The sequence below is a fragment of the Sprattus sprattus genome, assembly GCF_963457725.1.
Source record: "Sprattus sprattus genome assembly, chromosome: 17".
NCBI lineage: Eukaryota > Metazoa > Chordata > Actinopteri > Clupeiformes > Clupeidae > Sprattus > Sprattus sprattus.
In genome coordinates, this window is record NC_137915.1 from 8,819,985 (window position 1) to 8,838,653 (window position 18,669).

Sequence of the window (18,669 nt, forward strand, 5' to 3'; positions counted from 1 at the left end):
TCTTGTCTCAGACACCTAGCTTTTAGTGGGAGTTGAACTACACTGATTGAGCATGTCTGTCACCTGTTAAATATAATTTCTTTTCAACTCTCCCTATCCCTCCCTCTCTCTCTCTCTCTCTCTCTCTCTCTCTCTCTCTCTCTCTGGCTGTCTGTCTCTCTCTCTCTCTCTCTCATCTCATATACAGGAGAGGAAGGGCTATGGAAAGACTGTGATGGAGGTTAATACTCCCAAAATTGATCAACTGCCAATCATCGACGTGATGTTGAATGACTTTGGGGATCCCAATCAGAAGTTTGGATTCGAAGTGGGACCTGTCTGCTTCCTTGGCTAAAGTCCATAAGTAGGAACAACAAATTTGGCAGGGAAGGATGGGTCAGCACTCAAGAGTTAAGACTCTTTTTGGTACCACCAACACCACCATCACCAAACGTCATCACCACCAACACCACCACCAACAACCAACCCTTCGCCCTCCCCCACACCCTTCATGCCACATGCAAATATTTGAATAAAGAAAAAAGAAATGGTGTAGAGAACATGTCTTGCCATATGTGTATGTATTATCCAGGAAAATACTTGTTGCCCTTGTAGGGCTAGAATCACATGACTTAAGCCTGTTTATGGAGCAGAGGTGAAGGACATCTGAAGGCGTGGCAGAGAGTGGTGAGAAGGGGGGAACTACCCATTGGAGGTCAAAAGGTCAAAGAGGAGGGGCCTCAGCTGCCCTCATTCTCCTGGTGCTGTGGAAAAAAAAGGAAAAAGAACAAAAAAATGAACAAAAACAGTGGTGCTTGATCAGAACATAAAAAATATATATGTTATGAGGTGCTAAGAGAAAGAAGAAGGTGTATTTTGATAAAACTGTAATTATTATTTTGTACATTACTGTTATTTCTGAATCCACTTTCAAAACTTGCATGTCTATCAGAATCGCATCAGGCTCTTAATTTCAACGTGAACAGGAACAGAAAAGACAACCATGGCAACAGCATTTATAACTTAAAAAAAATAAAGAAATTAAATAATTATGATATTTTGTCGATGAATACTGTGTACCTTTTATGAAGCCAATAAAAGTGAGCATTCAAACAATTCCCTATTTTTAATTATAACATATAATTGCCCTTTGTATATATTGACCACCCACAAGCTCTGGGTCACAAGTGGTTTGGCCAATGAGACCACAGCGAGCATGACTGGAAGACTCTCACCAGCACTTGCCAAACAACATGCTTCACTAATGTTGTTTCTGGTGCTTGTTTTAAGCAATAATGGCATTCAGTTTCACTTATTTAAGTTTGTTTGATTTTTTTTTTTAGTAAATTCTTTTGTCAGATTTTTTTTTTCCACTTCATTTTTTTCTCTGTTGTTTTTGGTCGTATACCTCAAACTTTCTTGATAACCATTAAGATGCCAGGATGGTATGCCCTGTATATACCTTGGTTACACAATTAAGTTTATATATTTTGGGTGGGGATTTTTTTAATGAAAAAAAAGAAATACTTATCTGTTAGGCCTCTTCTGTTCAAATCCTTCTGTGAATGCATTGATAAGCCCTTTTCAGTGACCCATTTTTTGTAACTAAAATGAGAAAATGTTTTAATGTGCTTTTTATGGTTCATTTAAATATTAAAAACTGGATTCTAAAACAACGCCCAAAGCGCATGTGTGCATCGTGTGTTTGTGTTGGCCTACCTGAAAGCAGCCCGGTGACTGGTGGAGTTATGATGTCACCATGGAGTCGCAGGTGTGTGATTGCTAGTGGTCGATGGATGCTGGCCTTGTTTTGATAGTTGATTTTGCAGTGGTCCTTGTTTTCTTTCATTTATTTCTATGCCTTGTCTTCAATAGCTTAGTGAATCTTCGGGGTCATGTTTAATGCCATCGACCAAACCGTTATCCCTGACAACTTGCAAGGCTTGAAATACAAATGTCTGGTAACTCTTGAGAAAATGCTGTTCAAACAATATCTTTTGTTTTTCTTCAAATATAACAATATGTTAACAGCTAGGCACATCTTTGATGTCTAGAACATCGTCTTATCTGCCTTCTTATTTAAAGAGGAAAACTTGTTCACCATGATATACGTCTATTTAATCTGTGTTGATTTAAATTCTGTGCCCCCTCTTAGGGTGCACCACACTCTGCTCCAGGAACTGTGAAATCTGAATGATGAAAAGAAACAAACACATGGCGCTCCCCTCATTCTCGCATTGCTCATCTGTGAGATCTGGAACACTTTCAAAACTTTCCAAGAGGCATTAAAGGATGTGAATCTTAAGTGTGATAATTGTAAGACCCCATTCCTTCCTTACAGCATATGCACAGTGCAGATGGATTGCCTCTAAGAGCCCAAGAATTGGAAGATCTTCTGTCACAGGGGCAGAGAAGAAAAGTGGATAAAGAAGTCTTGAAGCAGAACTGGAAAAATGAACGAATGTGACACAATAACTTGCTATGTTCCTCATGCAAACACAAATAGAGAAAATACAATCCAAGACTTTTTAACTACCTGGGACAACTGGGCTGGATGGTTCTACAAACATCTGCTATCTATGCAGGAATAGAGTATGAGCTACAATTAGTCCTTTCAGTAGTTTTAGAATGCTATACAACAGTGCAGATGCATTGTAGCTCTTTAGCATCACTGGTGGCCTGGAGTATCTTTTTGTTAACTAGCTGAGAGGAAAACATAGAGCGTGATGATTGGATGATATATATTACTGCTAAACAATTTACACATTTTTCCAACAAATTGTCAATGGGAAACAAATTGTCAATGTCAATGTGCAACAAATTGTCATAAAGATTTATCATCTGTTATTAAACTTTTTGAGTACTTTGAAGGCCAGAATTAGATGTCTGGTGACTGTGGCTGTTGTAGTCTTTCGACCAGTGAAGCCACAAAGAAAGTAAAACATAAAATGTGCTCAAAATAATTATTGAATGCTCATTTTTTTGCCTCTTAAGAAAAAGATCAATGTGTCTTGTCTAAGTTTTGGCCACTGTGTCTTTGTCCACATACTAAATAAAAGGCTTTGCTTGGTTTACAATGAACAAAGAAAAGCAATTAAGAATAAATGGACACAGGGAGTAAGCTTTTTAAGGAAGCTCTTTGAACAGACAACCAAAGAAAAGGTTTCTCGAAGAAGAGAGGTTGTTAACAGGCACCCTCATAAAGTCATGTTCAAACCCTGCACATCTCTGAAAGGCTGTCATTGCCAGTAGGGTGCTTGATGTGTCCCAGGCAGATGGCGGTAAACTACCGGAGATGGTATCCCAGACCAGCTACACACTAAGCTATATTCTAGATTTGATGGCAGAAGGAGCGACAACAAAAGCCACCAAGAATTCAGACAAACCCAAGAGGCTATTGTACTTCTCACTCGACCTTGGAGTAGATATACGTACCAGTAATGCAGATGTTCCTGTGGTGTTTGATTTGTGAGATTTGCATGGCATGTTGGCTAATTTACTGCAAGTCCATCCAGTGAGATCCACTCAGTCGCACCCACTGTTGAAAGTGCGGCGTAAATTAAGGAACGACTTGAAGTCTCATCTGTTCCGCCAGATAAATTGTGACAAAAGCATGCTGTCGACATGTGCGCTCCCCGCCCGTGTCAGTAATTACCTCAGGCTTCCCATTGATGTAATGGCGTAATTAAAAAGCCTTGATGTCCAGCAGAGCACTGCTGTGGCTAAGAACAAACAGACTAGAACAAAACCCTCGCACTCGTGGCCACACACGCCGTGTTTGCATTCCTTCCTTCGCTTTTTAGGAAACCGAACAGAATGCTGAAAAAAGGGGGATCAAACAGACCAGGGAGCTCAGTGGACTTGAGTTGTCTGGTCCAGGAGCTTAACATTTAAGAGAAAAATAGAGGCAACATCAAGGCTTAGAAAAATAAAATAAAACAAAGACCTCATCTAGATGATCACATGGAATCGTGTCTAATGTTGAAAGAGGACTTTTATTCGAAATCCCGAATCATTTTGGCGGATAACATCTTAAAATAGGGTTTCCAGGAGAAAATATATGTGAAAGTAGTGGAAACTCATTATAAGATGAGAGTCAAAGTCCAAAACCAAAAAGAAAGCTAGACTATTTTTATACTGCTTTCAGAACGGCTTTAAATTTGCAGCATGTGCCTATTAGTTATGGCCACTTGGATTTAATATGCAGGTTATGAATAATGACACTATAAAAAAATTAGCCTTGTGGTAGAAGGCTCATGACACTGTTCCCAACTTCCCAACCAGCCAAGTTTACTAGGCGGGTACTGAAGACAGGGCTGGGACCCCAAGAGCAGTTACATAAAAACTTGCACACACGCGCACACGCACACGCGCACGCACACACACACACACACACACACACACACACACACACACACACACACACACACACACACACACACACACACACACACACACACTAACACAAACACAAACACAGATCCACAACATATAGGAGCAGTTGCTCATTAAGCTCACCAGAGACTTTAATGGGAAATGCCATTAATGTCCCAGAGGAGAGAAGTACAGGGACACAGGAGGCACTCCGAACAACAACAGACAAACACACACACTGCTAAACACACACACACACAAACGCACACTGCCAAAAACACACACACCAGCAGCAAGACACACAGGAGCAGTTTCCTATTTTGCCCACTGGAGACGTTAATAGAAAACACTATTAATGTCCCCGAAGAGAGAGGCCCAACACCACACACACACACGCGCACACACACACACACACACACACACACACACACACACACACACACACACACACACACACACACACACACACACACATACATCCTAACTGACGACAAACCGTACCAGAGGAGTTGCTCATTTCTCCTGTGGGGGTGTTTAATAGAGAGGGTTATTACAGGTCCCTCCATTCATTCAAGGACGGGCTCTGTGACCCAGCAGATGAGGCTCTCAATTAAACAGGCTGAGATTGATGCCTGCTGGCCATTCCTGCAGGGCTGGGCCTTGGGCCTAGCCAGAGCTAAAGGACCACCTCAGCCAAGAACTGACAGAGAACTTTGCAACAGACAAGCCGTAGATGAGTGGACTCAACATTGGTGACTGTGCTGCGGCAAGGATAGGGAGGACAAGCCATGGAACATGAATCTGGCAACCGGAGGGGAAGATTCTGTTAATGTAATAGGAAAAGATTTCTGTTTCCATTTCACTGGTAGTAGTCCGCATGTCACTAGGGCCACGCTCATGTACATGGAAGCCATTTCCATTCGGACTGCAAAAGAGCAGGTAAAAAAGGGCATAGCTTATCTCGAACGCAGCATTTTGACCCTTTTTCATTATCTACTTACATTCAGCATGCGTCCGGCTTGACACGAATACTACCACTGATCAAACCTATTACCCATTTTTTGGTTTGCACCGTCCTATAATATTTCATCCCAGACTGTGAGAGCACATCCCATTGCTCTTGTAAAGTCCTTCATGTGTGGCATTTGGCTCATAAATAAGAGAGATTTGTCATGTAGAAAGATAAGCAGCTCAAGACAGTGCATGTTCACATAGCAGAACACGCTACAGGGGGTGATAAACTATCTAATGGCCTTGTGCCCAACCTGAAAAATGGCCAAGTGGTAATGACCTTCCTGTGCAGGGGTTCACTTTGTGCTCCAGGTAGAATGGACTCCTAATTCCTAATCTCTCTCTCTGTCTCTCCCTCTCTTTCTCTTTCTCAATCTTTCTTTCTCTCTCTGAAATATCATGCTGTTCTAGATCGCGGTTTTAAAATCGCTGAGCTCCAAAGACCGAGGTCAACATTCTCCGGTCGATTCCTTTAATTTTGTGGGCAATGACAGATGATCCCCTCTAATACTTCACCCCCCAAGACACACATACACACACATGCACACATACACACACACACACACGCACGCACACACACACACACACACACACCCGCACACACACACACCCGCACACACACACACACGCACACACACACACACACACACACACACACACGCACACACACACACACATACACACACACACACACACACACACACACATTCATTCCCCCCTTGCTTCCAACATGGACAGACTACCAATAAATGTAATGGCTAGGAAGAGAGGGGAGGCAGGAAGAGTCGATACGTAGGCAGACCTGTGCAATTCCAGCACTACTATTATCCTCCATTGACCAATGCACAGTAATCATTACAGCAGCCCTTTATCTTCTTTAGGGCACCAGTCTATCGCATGTTAGTCTGCTTCATCGCTGGCATGTGGTCACTATCAGTGGTGTAGTGGTCCCTAGAGGAGTGGGTATACTTATTTTTTTAAGCAGCCCATACAGCACAGGATTAACGCCTGGTTTTGAGAAGTGGGTATACTCAATGCTGACAGAAAAATGAGTGGGTATACTCCGTATACCTGCGTATACCCTGGACTACACCACTGGTCACTATCATGGCTCTTATATTTGGTATCCTTTCTGATCAGCTGCCACTGCTCGACCAACTTGTTTATATTCTGCATCCACGCCACCGAGTCAGGTATGCGAAAGAGCTTCTGTTCAAACACGGAGAATAAATAAGATATTGACATTCCCTTCAACAGCCTCCGCAAGCCGATAGAGAGGTGGGGATCCCATCTCCTGTTTGTCTTTCAAACTACTCGGGCCCAAAACTTCAAGGACAAAGCGCGACTGGGAGAAAATAATGAAATAAGAGCGCGAGTGATCAGAGACTCGAGCGAAACGATGCTGAATAAGCCCCGGGGCACAATCCAAGGTTTCCCTCATCAAACCCAAGAGACTGTCAACAGTGTCTCTGCCGGGACCCATAACAAAGGCCCCAGGCACACTTCAAAGAGACTCACATCGTTCAATCGGCCGAGCCGTTCCTTTCCCATATACGGGGTTAGTAACATCCCATGTCGTGGCGAATTACCCTCCAGAAGGCGGAGACGCCATAGAGCGGACACATCGTGGCCCAGGTGGGATAATGACTGGGTGTGTGTGTGTGTGTGTGTGTCACGATGTGTGCTGCTGAGATGCGCTTTGAACAGGTGTTTTCCACTGCGGTCAGCAGAAGAGGGCTCCACCATCCAACCCCCTAATGATGTAGACATCAAAGAAAAGGCAGGCATTCGTGTAGAATGAGATAGAGTACAGTACACACTGTGGCAAGCCTCGAGAGCAAGAATGGTCCCCGACAATGACAATCAGGATGACTTCGATTTACACGGCTGGTCTGTCTGCTTAGTTCGTAGATAATTGTTTTGCAGTGTCCTACTCAATATGATACTAGTGGAGCTGGGAGGTAGGTTGTTTAGTCACCCCCGGCAACAGTCTCGTCCTGCAGGCATAAGGGCACTCCTATCTATTACTGTTGGGGTCTAGACACTGCATATAAATATGGCTGTAATCATGTAGTAGTTACAGAAGTGGCATATGTTGTTTAAGGTGGAGTTGGGGAACACAGACTGACATGGTAACATCAGTCCCCTTTTAGAAGATGCTGGTGATGCTGACCAAACCAGTGTCCATTCAGCTTCAGGGCTCTCGATTGGTGTTCTTGTAATGGGAACACACACACACACTGTGCGAGCACAGAAATCTGTTCTGGGGACAATCGCCTTCACACTCAACTCTCTGTCCATTAAGACTCTCCAGGATAGTTAGAATCCGCTCCTTTACCCCAGGAGTCCAGTTCTGGTTTGTGAAAAGTATGGGAAATGTAGTGTTGATGGTATGGTATTCAGTCAACCACACAGTAGCGTTGATGGTATGGTATTCAGTCAACCACACAGTAGCGTTGATGGTATGGTATTCAGTCAACCACACAGTAGCGTTGATGGTATGGTATTCAGTCAACCACACAGTAGCGTTGATGGTATGGTATTCAGTCAACCACACAGTAGCGTTGATGGTATGGTATTCAGTCAACCACACAGTAGCGTTGATGGTATGGTATTCAGTCAACCACACAGTAACGTTGATGGTATGATATTCGGTCAACCACACAGTAGCGTTGATGGTATGGTATTCGGTAAGCCACACAGTAGCGTTGATGGTATGATATTCGGTAAGCCACACAGCTATGATTACAGTACAGCCATGTGGCATTAGTTTTGTGTTGAAGGGTGGGGGTGAATTAAGACTTAAGGTTGCTCAGTGGCTGCACCCCCCACACAGACATAGATTTGTGACATTGATTTGATCAATTATGAATTCAGTGGAAACCCAGATTTTCTGGATGGCTAAGCATTTACCGCCACCTCAATTAGCGATTAAAGATGCTTACTGCTCTTCAGAACAAATTGCTCCTGCAAAGGTGGTAATTTTAGTTCAGGGTTGGAGATCAGGGTGGAGGGGGGGGGGAGGGGGGGTCGCATCAGAAGTCCTCATCCTTCATAAACTCATCCTACTGGCCCACATTTGTTTGTTTGTTTGCTTGTTTATTTTCTCTGAGGGTGCTTTTTTCCATGGCATGTTTGAAGCAAATACCATGTAGATAAAAGACTACAAAAGGCACAGTTGTTATGTTTCAGGTGGTCTGAAGTTGTGATTGACTGATATACGTACATATGCATAGTATAAACTGATAACGAAATACTGTGAGGTGACAGATGTCCAGTGGCTGGGTGGGTTCCCAGACCACATGTGCCATTATCTCCTTCGTCAGGTACTCTGTAGGAATACTGATTAGGGGCTGCTATTGCAGATGTCTAAAAAGAGAGGAGAGAGGCAAGTCTTCATGACGACTACGGTGATGCCTCTCCTGCCTGAGCCCTGCAGTTAGGTTGTCTCTGTCCAGGGTGCTGAAGCTGCCCGTCATTCTTCTGTCTATAGCCATGTCTATTTCTGCATCTGGTTATCTGATTTTCAAAGTCAAATGTAATTTATGCCCCCCCTCATTTGCGCAAATAACGGCACATGCCATTTCAAATATAATACTAGAGGAATTCACAATGAGCAAACCGAAGAAAACTACGGAAAGCGTGCATTGGAAGATGCGAGGCAAGTAATGCACGCCTGCCACACACGATTTCAAACACATAAAAAGGGAACACTAGAAAAATGTTGCCTCCCTTATCCAAATTGCGTAAAAAACAGACGATATACCAACCAGGCCAAGGGCACATCAAAATATGGCCTTTCATTTGCGCTCTGGTGTCGTCTGTATGGTTGTCGTGTGTGAATGCTCACTGGAAAACTAAATGTTTATGTAAATGTAAATGTAAATGTAAATGTAAATGTAAATGTAAGCTATACCTTAGTACGACTCATCAGCACATAACTCGGACCAGTTGGTGGATATCATTAAATTGGATGAAACTCATTCTCAAAACACCTCCGTGTAATTGTCCACAGCAGAGTAGGCCTACCTAGAATCGCTCTGATCCTACAACCATCCCTGTTCTTGACTAACTTTATGAGAACAAATCAGTGCTGGAGCTAAGATGCATTTCACATGTGGCTTAGATGAGCAAAATAGAATTAGTGAAAATCAAGCTGATATGTTTTTTGGAAAGACGCTATGTATCTGAAATAAACTGCGATCATCGCTGAGAGTTTACTGCTATAGTGATGGAAACGGTCGGTCCCGGGTTACAGGTTTAGGAAATGTTCTTTGGAGGATAGAAGACTGTGAAAAGCTACACAAACCAAAACAGATTCGCTGTTGAATACTTGAATACATTAACAAGGTACCATTGTGTTTTAGTCAGTTGTGTTGCACCTGACAACTTGGAAGCGTCAAGACCACCAGGCGTCCCTCGGCTAAAATGAAAATTACGACATCCGCTTAGAATGAGAGTGCCCAGCGTGCTCCAAGTTAAAATTGAGCCACCATTTAAGGCGTGGCCCCTACGAGTAGGGGAGCAGACTTTTGCTTAAAAAAAAAAAACCTCATCAGGAACTAGCAGTGGTCTGCGAGGAAGAAAATACATTCTCTGCACACAACCAAAGCCACTAACACACACATGATGCATCACATATCCCACTCGCTTTTCATCCCATCTGTCAAGTTAAAAGCCCTCTGAGATAACTTGAAAGGCAGAATCTGCTAAGCACTCACATTACCTAGCAATGAATCTCTCTCTCCTTTACACACACAAACACATGTTGGCAAGCAGTACGCAGGCACATCACAGGCTCTCGTACATCATCATATGTATAGAGACAAACAATTTCCATCTCTTTCACAGACATGCCAACATTGTCAACATATCATAAGCATGCACAAATCCTCATTCCCTTCTTTCTCTCTCTCTCTCTCTCTCTCTCTCTCTCTCTCTCTGTGTCTAAAACACACTGCAGTAAAGAGAATCACTCTCCACCAGCTCTGGCAGTCCCCATCTGGTGCCATAAATTGAGATGTCTGGCACCACATTGCCGCACCACCCTGCAACCGTGCACGCTCACTGCCAGCCAGACTAAATGAACAATATCAACTTCCCGCTCGCATGCCTTTCTCATCATCTGCTGGAGAGTGCCCCTGGGAGACCACGCTTCCACGAAAGTCATCTCTGTCCTTATAGGAATTTGTTCTGTGTGTGTGTGTGTGTGTGGCAGAGTGAAGGGTGGTAATATGATTGAGTTTGTATGCTCGGAACAATATTCAGATGTGACTGTCTCTCTGGACACGTGTGTTTGCGGGTGAGTGCCTGTGTCTGTTGGTGTGCTTATTTATATGGTGCTCAGGGAGGATGATGAGTCATCATATAGTAATAAAACCATATTGCTTGGTGATTTGACATTGTTAGTAATCAATTTAATCCTTTTGTCACATTCAATATAACATCCAAAGGTAGTCAATATCTAGTTTTGATATTTGGACCGAGGCTTTAGAACGTAAGGTGGTGGAGCACAATGGCCTTGGAGAACCCTTTCCTCAAGGCTCATGGTCGATCAAGGTCTGGTCTGCTGCCAGGTTTGCTACTGGAGACCAGACTGCATGAAGATTCAATCAAATCCGAATCAATGTCGTTTCTTATACATATACTTATTTCCCCTCACTATGGTAGTCTCTTTTGACTTGGCACACCGCGCGTACAGTGGAGGTGAGGGTATACTCGCAGTGTCAGTGAAAGGAAGAAGCAGAATAAGTCTTGGCAGAAGAGCCCCTCTGGGTCTGGGGATTTGGTGCGAGTTCTCTGGCTCGGCCTTCTAAACTGGTTCATCTGCAGGAAACGGAAACTCCATTGTATCCACCAGCACGGAACTGTTGCTGTTGCTCAATGGCCTATCAGAGGGGAAATTATTCTAATTGCTTCCAACTGAGTGAAGATCCATGAGACTAACAGCCGATTTCAATAAATAAACAAACAAACAAACTGTCTCTGGAGCACATACAGCGTTTTTAGAGGATGACTTTATTTACCTGAAATCAGTGTGCCGTGTTTGAAAGTCTGAACTGAATGATGCACTCTTCATTTATACATTGTCATGACTTTAATTAAAATGGCCAAGTGGGTATAATGAAGTGGAATAATTGACACACATGTTCCCGGAGAAATTGACCACACTCTATCAGCTCCTGAGAGCTGGTCTGTCTGACACCAGCAGTGCTCCACAGGCTTCATCTATAGCCTCTCTATATTCAAACCAGCCCCCCCCCCCCACCCCCCCCCCCCCCCCCACACACACACACACCCTACCTCAATGGGCCATGGACCATTAATTTCCGCGGCCTCCCACCTATTAATGCAGATATGTTGCCAAGATATTTCTTGGTAGTAGGATCCCTTGTATTGCTGACTTTTTATAGTAGCATCATTATTATCTTTCCTCATCGCATAATGTGATTTCTTTTTGCAGGTAGAAAGATAGATGAAAACGCCTTCACACACCTGAGTTCGATGTCTTTTGATGTTTGTTGGTTCTTTTCATAAAGAACATTTTCACAACAAACCAGGTATGCAGGATGACACTCATAAAAACCCAGGTCTTAGACCGAACTGTCTTACACAGAACGTCAGCAGAACATGTAGAATTGATATCTGTCAAGGTCAAACGGTGAGGCCATAGCATTTATCAACAGCTACAGATAGGGTTACAGTATATATAGTAAATGTTTTTTTTTTTTTTGAGAATAGCACCATGAAATGAAATAAAAAGAGAGGATAATGACAGTATTATAGAGGGCTGACATAAACAGAGAATGCCATTTATTAAATTCAATAAAACTAAATTGAGGTGTGTGTTGCCAGCAAACAGTATGGCAGCACGGCTGAGAGGTATGTTAAGATCATTGGCTGATAAAGAGCCCATCTGGTGTCTGCCTGCTTTAAACAGTGTGTAAGTACACATGCACCAGCCCAAGGGGCCCAGGTGTAACTATGCATGGAATCACAAATAGATCAAATGGATACGAGGTCACGGGCCCTAATTTCATTGATAGATAACACAGCTGGCAACACGCACGTCCACATTACCAAAGGCTAATTTGATAACTTAGCAAAATAATTTTGTTAATTTCATAACATGAGCTAGTAGATACTAAGCACAAACGTGGGTGGGTCAACACAATGCCGGGGTGTTTCCACTTCCCATTACATACACAGGGAGTTCCATGTTTAAATTAGTTCCTTCAAAGGAACACCTTTTCTATGAAACTTCTACATGATTTCATATCGGGCAGACCTCCCACATGAGAACCACCATATCCTGTGGTGTATATCACTCCGTTTGCGACCAAACATGTTTTGTTTGCTGTATTGTAGAACAATTACTGAGGTCTGTGTGAACTTTAATGAGGTATCACAGTGATAGGCTGATAAAGAATGATTTCTTTGCCACCTCCACTAATTACTCAACCCATTCATGCTTGATTGCACCCTGCTTTGTGTAAATGAAATTGGCAAAGATAGGTATCCCCGCCTACTCCCAATGCACTGCTGCTGATCACAGTGCAGTTCACAGTGCTTGTACAGTTGCCCTATGAAAGATGCTGTAAAAATTCTGGCCAGTTCCCATTATATATATAAGTGTATGAGTGTGTGGTCTCTAACAATGGACAAACACTACTTACACATTGGGAAATTACCTAACAGGCATGTGTGTGTATGTGTGTGTGTGTGTGTGTGTTCACACACATAATGAAAATTGCCAAAGAATTTTGTCTCCCAAAAGTCCATTAAAGGTGACTGAGCAAGTCTGTGAGAGGTGTGAGAAAAAACACCATAGACATGGAGGTTCTGTTTTATTTTATGCTGTTTCCCAGAAACCCTCAGGTCCTGAAAGAGCTGGGAAGCTCTCCTTAATTAGCCTGTGGTAGAGACTGTACTCTCAAGCCGAAGTGTGGCAGAACAAAGTCTTCTTTTCAGACACCCAAAACACCATACAACATAGAGGAAGAACAGTGGCAGCCAACCTCAGAGCATGGCAAATGGGAGTCATAAAGAGATGTTGCTCAGCAACTACACTCTGAAGAGACGTGAAAGGAGAGAGAGAGAGCGAGTCGAAGAGGGGACAGAGAAAAGGAAAATGGCAAAAAGCGGGAGAACAAGGAGGGCGAGGAAGAGAGGTCTAAAGAAAATAAAGAGGGACAGACGGTAAGAAACGCATCACAGAGGGGAGGAATGGAAAAGAGGGATAAGGAGGGCAGAAAGAGGATAGGAAGACAGGGAGAGGGTCAGACACAGGTCACTCATAGAGGGCAGATGTAACCGTGCTGTTGTGTTAGAGGGAGGCAGTTCAGGTACTTATAGTATAGTGCTTTTAGGCCCAGAAGCATAATAGCTCATCCTTAGTCCCCTGCCTACTCATGAAGGTCAAGACAAGGCTACAAACAAAAAAAAACTCAGAACAGAAAAGATTTTTCATGGAGATAAGGTAATAAACAACTATTTATAGGTAATAAACAACTATTTATGTGATTAACTTCCCTTAGAGAGGGAAACGGATATATATATATATAGAGAGAGAGAGACAGAGAGAGCGATAGAGAGAAACAGAGAAAATACAAATACCCAGTCAATATTAGAGGAGCATTAGTCATTAGCAAAAGTAAATAGTCTGACATGTCTCCTCTGAGAGTGCTAAATTATGCAGGGGAAACCTGAAAGGGCCAATTACACAAAGCCTCCCTAGTCAGGGACTTAACAAAAACAACTGTCTATGCAAATAACTGAAGAATTGAAGACGAAATTGAAGATCTCCTGGATTTGCCCTTCTCAATCAAATGATGAACGGCATTCAAATTATTTCCTCTGATAGACAACTTCGGCTGGTGTTATGTCAGTAACTTTTGTCTGTTGTCGTAGGCCCTACACCGAGCTATTGTCAAAAAGCCTGACATTTTGCAGTTACACAGCTCATTTGGTCATACAGGACAAACTGTTCCAACTTTGTTGGAAGGTCTGAGTGTAACGGAAGAGTGGTGACCAGAAAAATATAGGCCTTCCTGAGGTCATTGCCACTGGGGGACTGGCCTTATGGCCTACCTTACCTGCATCTTAATCCTTTCAAGTATGATAACTCTATGAGAGCTGGCACCGGAAAACAGAAAACACTTGGTCTGAATGAGTTATAAATTCGTACAAGGACATAGCTTGAGGCAGGTGTAATACAAAGCAACAATGATTGGGGCATACATGTTTCTGCAGATGTTTTCCAACACGAATGCAAACATTTCTCCAAACTCGGCGTGTCACCCGTTCAGCACAGTGTTGGAAGCGACGGATCCTCCTATCAACGAGGAGTATGCCAGAGTGGCACTCATTCTTGTGTACCCACCGCTGCTCTGACGAATGGATTCATAAACATCGCGAAATGGAGAGCGAGCGAAGAGATCTCTCCCGCTGCTACAGTAAACAAGCTTCCGGGCTGTCACTTCAAAATAAAACAAAAACAGACAGCTTTGTTGTTTGCTATCAACACTACCTCCACCAGAGCCAGAAAGACCCGGCAATAACCACATTACGGTCTGCAGAATTCTACCTCACACTCTTATTTTCTACAAACACATTTTTTTTGTATCATGCCATGCCCTATTCCAAGTATTCCAGGTAGCCTACCTAGTTCAGTGACAAACCTGAGTAAATGAAATTAGAATAAGTGATAAACATCCTAAAAGAAAAGTTATATGGCGTTGTTTTGCTAGGATAAGCCATAGAGCTCTTCTATTAGGAGATGTACCACTTACTCTGAGATAATGTACCAAGGTTTGTCAGTAAATTACGTGCTTGGAATACCCCCCAGGTCAATGACGTTTACAGTTAGACAAATATGTATAAATGCTTTTTTTTCAGTAACGGATAATGAAGGAATACATGATTTCATTAGACCTACCAAGGAAATGCAGATATGTGTATTAGAACTTTACGTAAACTACACATGAAATGCTTGTAAATAATTTGTGGGTAGCGACTTCTGGTATTGGTCAAAACGACCACACTTGCTTTCAAAGACCCAAGTGAACTAGCAACATAAGGATGTCATTTCCGACGTGCGAGTGTCTGCACAGGAGCACAGATGCACATCCTCTGATAACGTTGGTCTGAAACTTTTTTTTCCTGTTCGCCTTTGAGGTTGCGGACGCTGTGCTCTGTATTGGCTTCACGCAGAAGCCCTTGGAGCGGGGTGATGAATGTGGATCTATCCGCCCTTATCCAACGGGGCGCATTTTTCGGAAGACATTTTCAAGTAGCAACGCTTTTTGTTCTGCGGTGAGGCACCGGGTGAGTCTACGCGAAGAAAGAAAAGAAAAGAAGAAAAGGTGCGACTGCCTGTTGACAGAATGCAGGCTTTATTTGCAGTCCTTAACCCTGTTCTTTTCCTGATTGTCTTCGGATCATATCCTTCTATGGTGAGTAGACGCCCGATGTCTTAATGCGAAATTGTGTATGGTCCAAAACTAAGTTGATACACTCGTTTCATGTTTTGACGAAAGCCTGACTTTTAGAGATGAACGTACGTCTATTTGTTCAGTAACGTTGCTGTAACATGAAACAATAACAGTATAGTCTCGAAAAGAAACATATTTCAAATTTAGGAGTGTGGCGTTTTGTACGTTGGGCATTAGATTAGCTTTGCGATCATAACTCCATACGGTCTGTTCAGAAACAGCAGGGCACCGTATCTATTTGTGTGATACAAACTCATTATGTTTCCTCCTTTGGATAATATGAAATTGTGATTGTCACCTGGGCATAAAGGGATTTTGAGTAATCCTGTGAAACACGCTGTGATTTGGTACAATTGTGAGCAGGATCACTTCTGTTGTAGAGTTTTAAAAAACGGGTTGTGTCCCCTAGTAATTCTCCGCAGCCAAAAGTACTAAATACGAGTAGCCTAAACCTCACGATAAACACTAAATCATTAAACGCTGTGGCAGTATATGTAGTTTACAATGTTGCTTGCTAACAAGTGGCACGCATAATGTAATGTGTCCTTGGTGCAGTTGTATGTTGTGTGCGCAGAGAGGGGGAAATATACGCGCGGTGGAGCTGTCCTCTGTTATGGTGCTGAAATACGTTTTCACGGTAATGACAAAGTCTGCGAATGTAAGGTACTTAGGATTGTCGCTTGCTGTAAAACTCTTATAGCCATTTTGGACAGCAATATAGATAAGGGCGGTATCGAGTCAGATATGCGTGTGTGCCCTTTGGAAATGGTTAACTAGGATAATCGCATTACATGGATTTGGTTGCGGTTCCCAATAGCTTTGGTTGTTAGTTAAACTGATTTATAATAGTGATAGATTATTTCAATAACATAGCTTTGTGAAGGCTATCTTTTTTAACATACCCGAGGACGGCAGCAGAGTCTATGAGAAGAGTATAATTACATGTTGAGTTGAAATAACACTTACACGCATGCAGGCGCGTGCGTCAGAAGCCCCCGCAAACATCAGTGCACTTTTTTTCAGTTGGCTGGAAAAAAAAAAGCGATGTCACTGAAAAGTATTAGTGGATCGTGATGTCTCATCCCCCAACATCTGACAGCCCTTTCAGCTACATATCTGAATTACAGAAATGAGTGTGGTCACCAAAGTGATTCATGAGATAATGTTCATCACCCATATTTTTTTGCAGCCCAAAAGTGATCCTTGATGAGATGCTCTATAAGGGCAGTTTTCCTGACAGGATAAAGATTTAGTAGACTAACAGTATGTGCACAGAGAACAGTCAGGTGGTATATTGCAAGAACCTATTACAGACATGTATTATCAAGCAATGACAAACCTCACAACAGGGTTAGATAAATGCATTTTAATTGCAGAGAGGTGTTGCTCACACCACAAACCTACACACACAGACAAACACAGACACACACACACACACACACACACACACACACACACACACACACACATACACACGAACGCACACACACATACACACGCACACACACACATACACACGCACACACACACAAGTACACACACACACGCACACACACACGATCTCTCTTGTTTACCCCAACATTCCCTTTCTGTCTCTGAACCTCCCCTGTTTCTGTGTGGATCTCAGTTTTTTTTCATATTTAATGCTCTCCTACTCAATTCCCTCTTATTGGCTCTGTCAGTCGACCATTTATTGCTGAGCTGCCTCTCTCTCTCTATGTATTTCTATATTTCCTCTTCATTCTTGCCTCCTGTCTATCTCTACCTCAACTCAACTCAAAGTGGATTTACGAGCATGACCATGACCACTCTTTTCTTGGTTCCAAAACATTTAAAGGGACGTGTATAAAAAGGGGGAAACGAGGAACAATCAAACAAGAAAACTGAATCAACAATGTCAAATAAGTTAAGCTCATACTTTGAACACATATACAAGACTAGGCATGAACCGATACCAGTATTGGGTATTGGGCCAATACTGTACTCATATGATCATCCTCATATGCTCACAATGCCCAGGTACCAGTCGCTGATACCACTTCATTGTAATTTAGTTATTCTTCAAGACAGGGACAGTGCACAATAAAACATTAATCCTGTACAACAAGAGAAAATGCATTATGCCAGGTTCTAGCAGATTGCTATTTTCCACCTGTAGTCCCTGGGCAGGTTGATATAATGGTTCATATAAACGTAATCATGGCACCATTACAATAAACTCTAGGCTGCAGTCAGAAGGTATTCTGTCATTTTGTTCTACCCTATGATATTTGCCTACTGTAAACAGTTGGGGAGGACAAATTGATAGAACACTGGCATAAGCAAATTATTAAGTGCACTTATCGGTACTCAGTATCTTCAAGTATGCACATGTAAGTACTCGTACCCGGCCTGAAATAAATGGTATCGTTGCATCCCTGTATAAAACACATAGATACAAATGGGTGACTTTCCTGGTTGTCCAACAGTTTATGGTGAGAAGTAAGGTATTGTGTGGCAAGGAAAAGGCTATAGACCCTCCCTCCCCCTCTTCCCCTCTCTCTCTCTCTCTCTCTCTGAGTCAGCATTTACCTGGAGTGGTGGAGTGCTCCACATACAAAATTGTCTGCTCACAAAAACAGATGATGGCTAGCTGGTTTAACGATGTGGCAGGGAAAACAATAAAGTTGCTGCAGTTAACTGAAAGCCTTGCAATAATGTGGTAATACGTGACAAGACGACCTCTGACCGACCAATCCAGAGTGATGCATTTCTCAGTGATGAGCAATCAACAAACGCGATCTGCTTTGCTATGAAGCAGCACACATCAAAA

At 42.7% G+C, this 18,669-nt stretch overlaps 2 protein-coding genes across 2 annotated transcripts in view; both read left to right on the plus strand.

The window, feature by feature from the left end:
- col11a1a (collagen, type XI, alpha 1a) overlaps positions 1 to 1,541 on the plus strand; it is a gene marked incomplete at its 5' end in the record, with an annotated part of 81,019 nt that extends 79,478 nt beyond the window's left edge. The window contains one exon of the mRNA XM_080855415.1: positions 188 to 1,541. Within this exon, the coding sequence (XP_080711541.1) occupies positions 188 to 334 (147 nt within the window). The 3' untranslated portion in view covers positions 335 to 1,541. The remainder of the gene's footprint in view (positions 1 to 187) is intronic.
- A 14,208-nt stretch (positions 1,542 to 15,749) lies between these two features.
- The window catches only part of olfm3a (olfactomedin 3a), a gene marked incomplete at both ends in the record, with an annotated part of 15,365 nt that continues 12,445 nt past the window's right edge, over positions 15,750 to 18,669 (plus strand). Inside the window, one exon of the mRNA XM_080854932.1 lies at positions 15,750 to 15,818. Coding sequence (XP_080711058.1) covers positions 15,750 to 15,818 — 69 coding nt within the window. The remainder of the gene's footprint in view (positions 15,819 to 18,669) is intronic.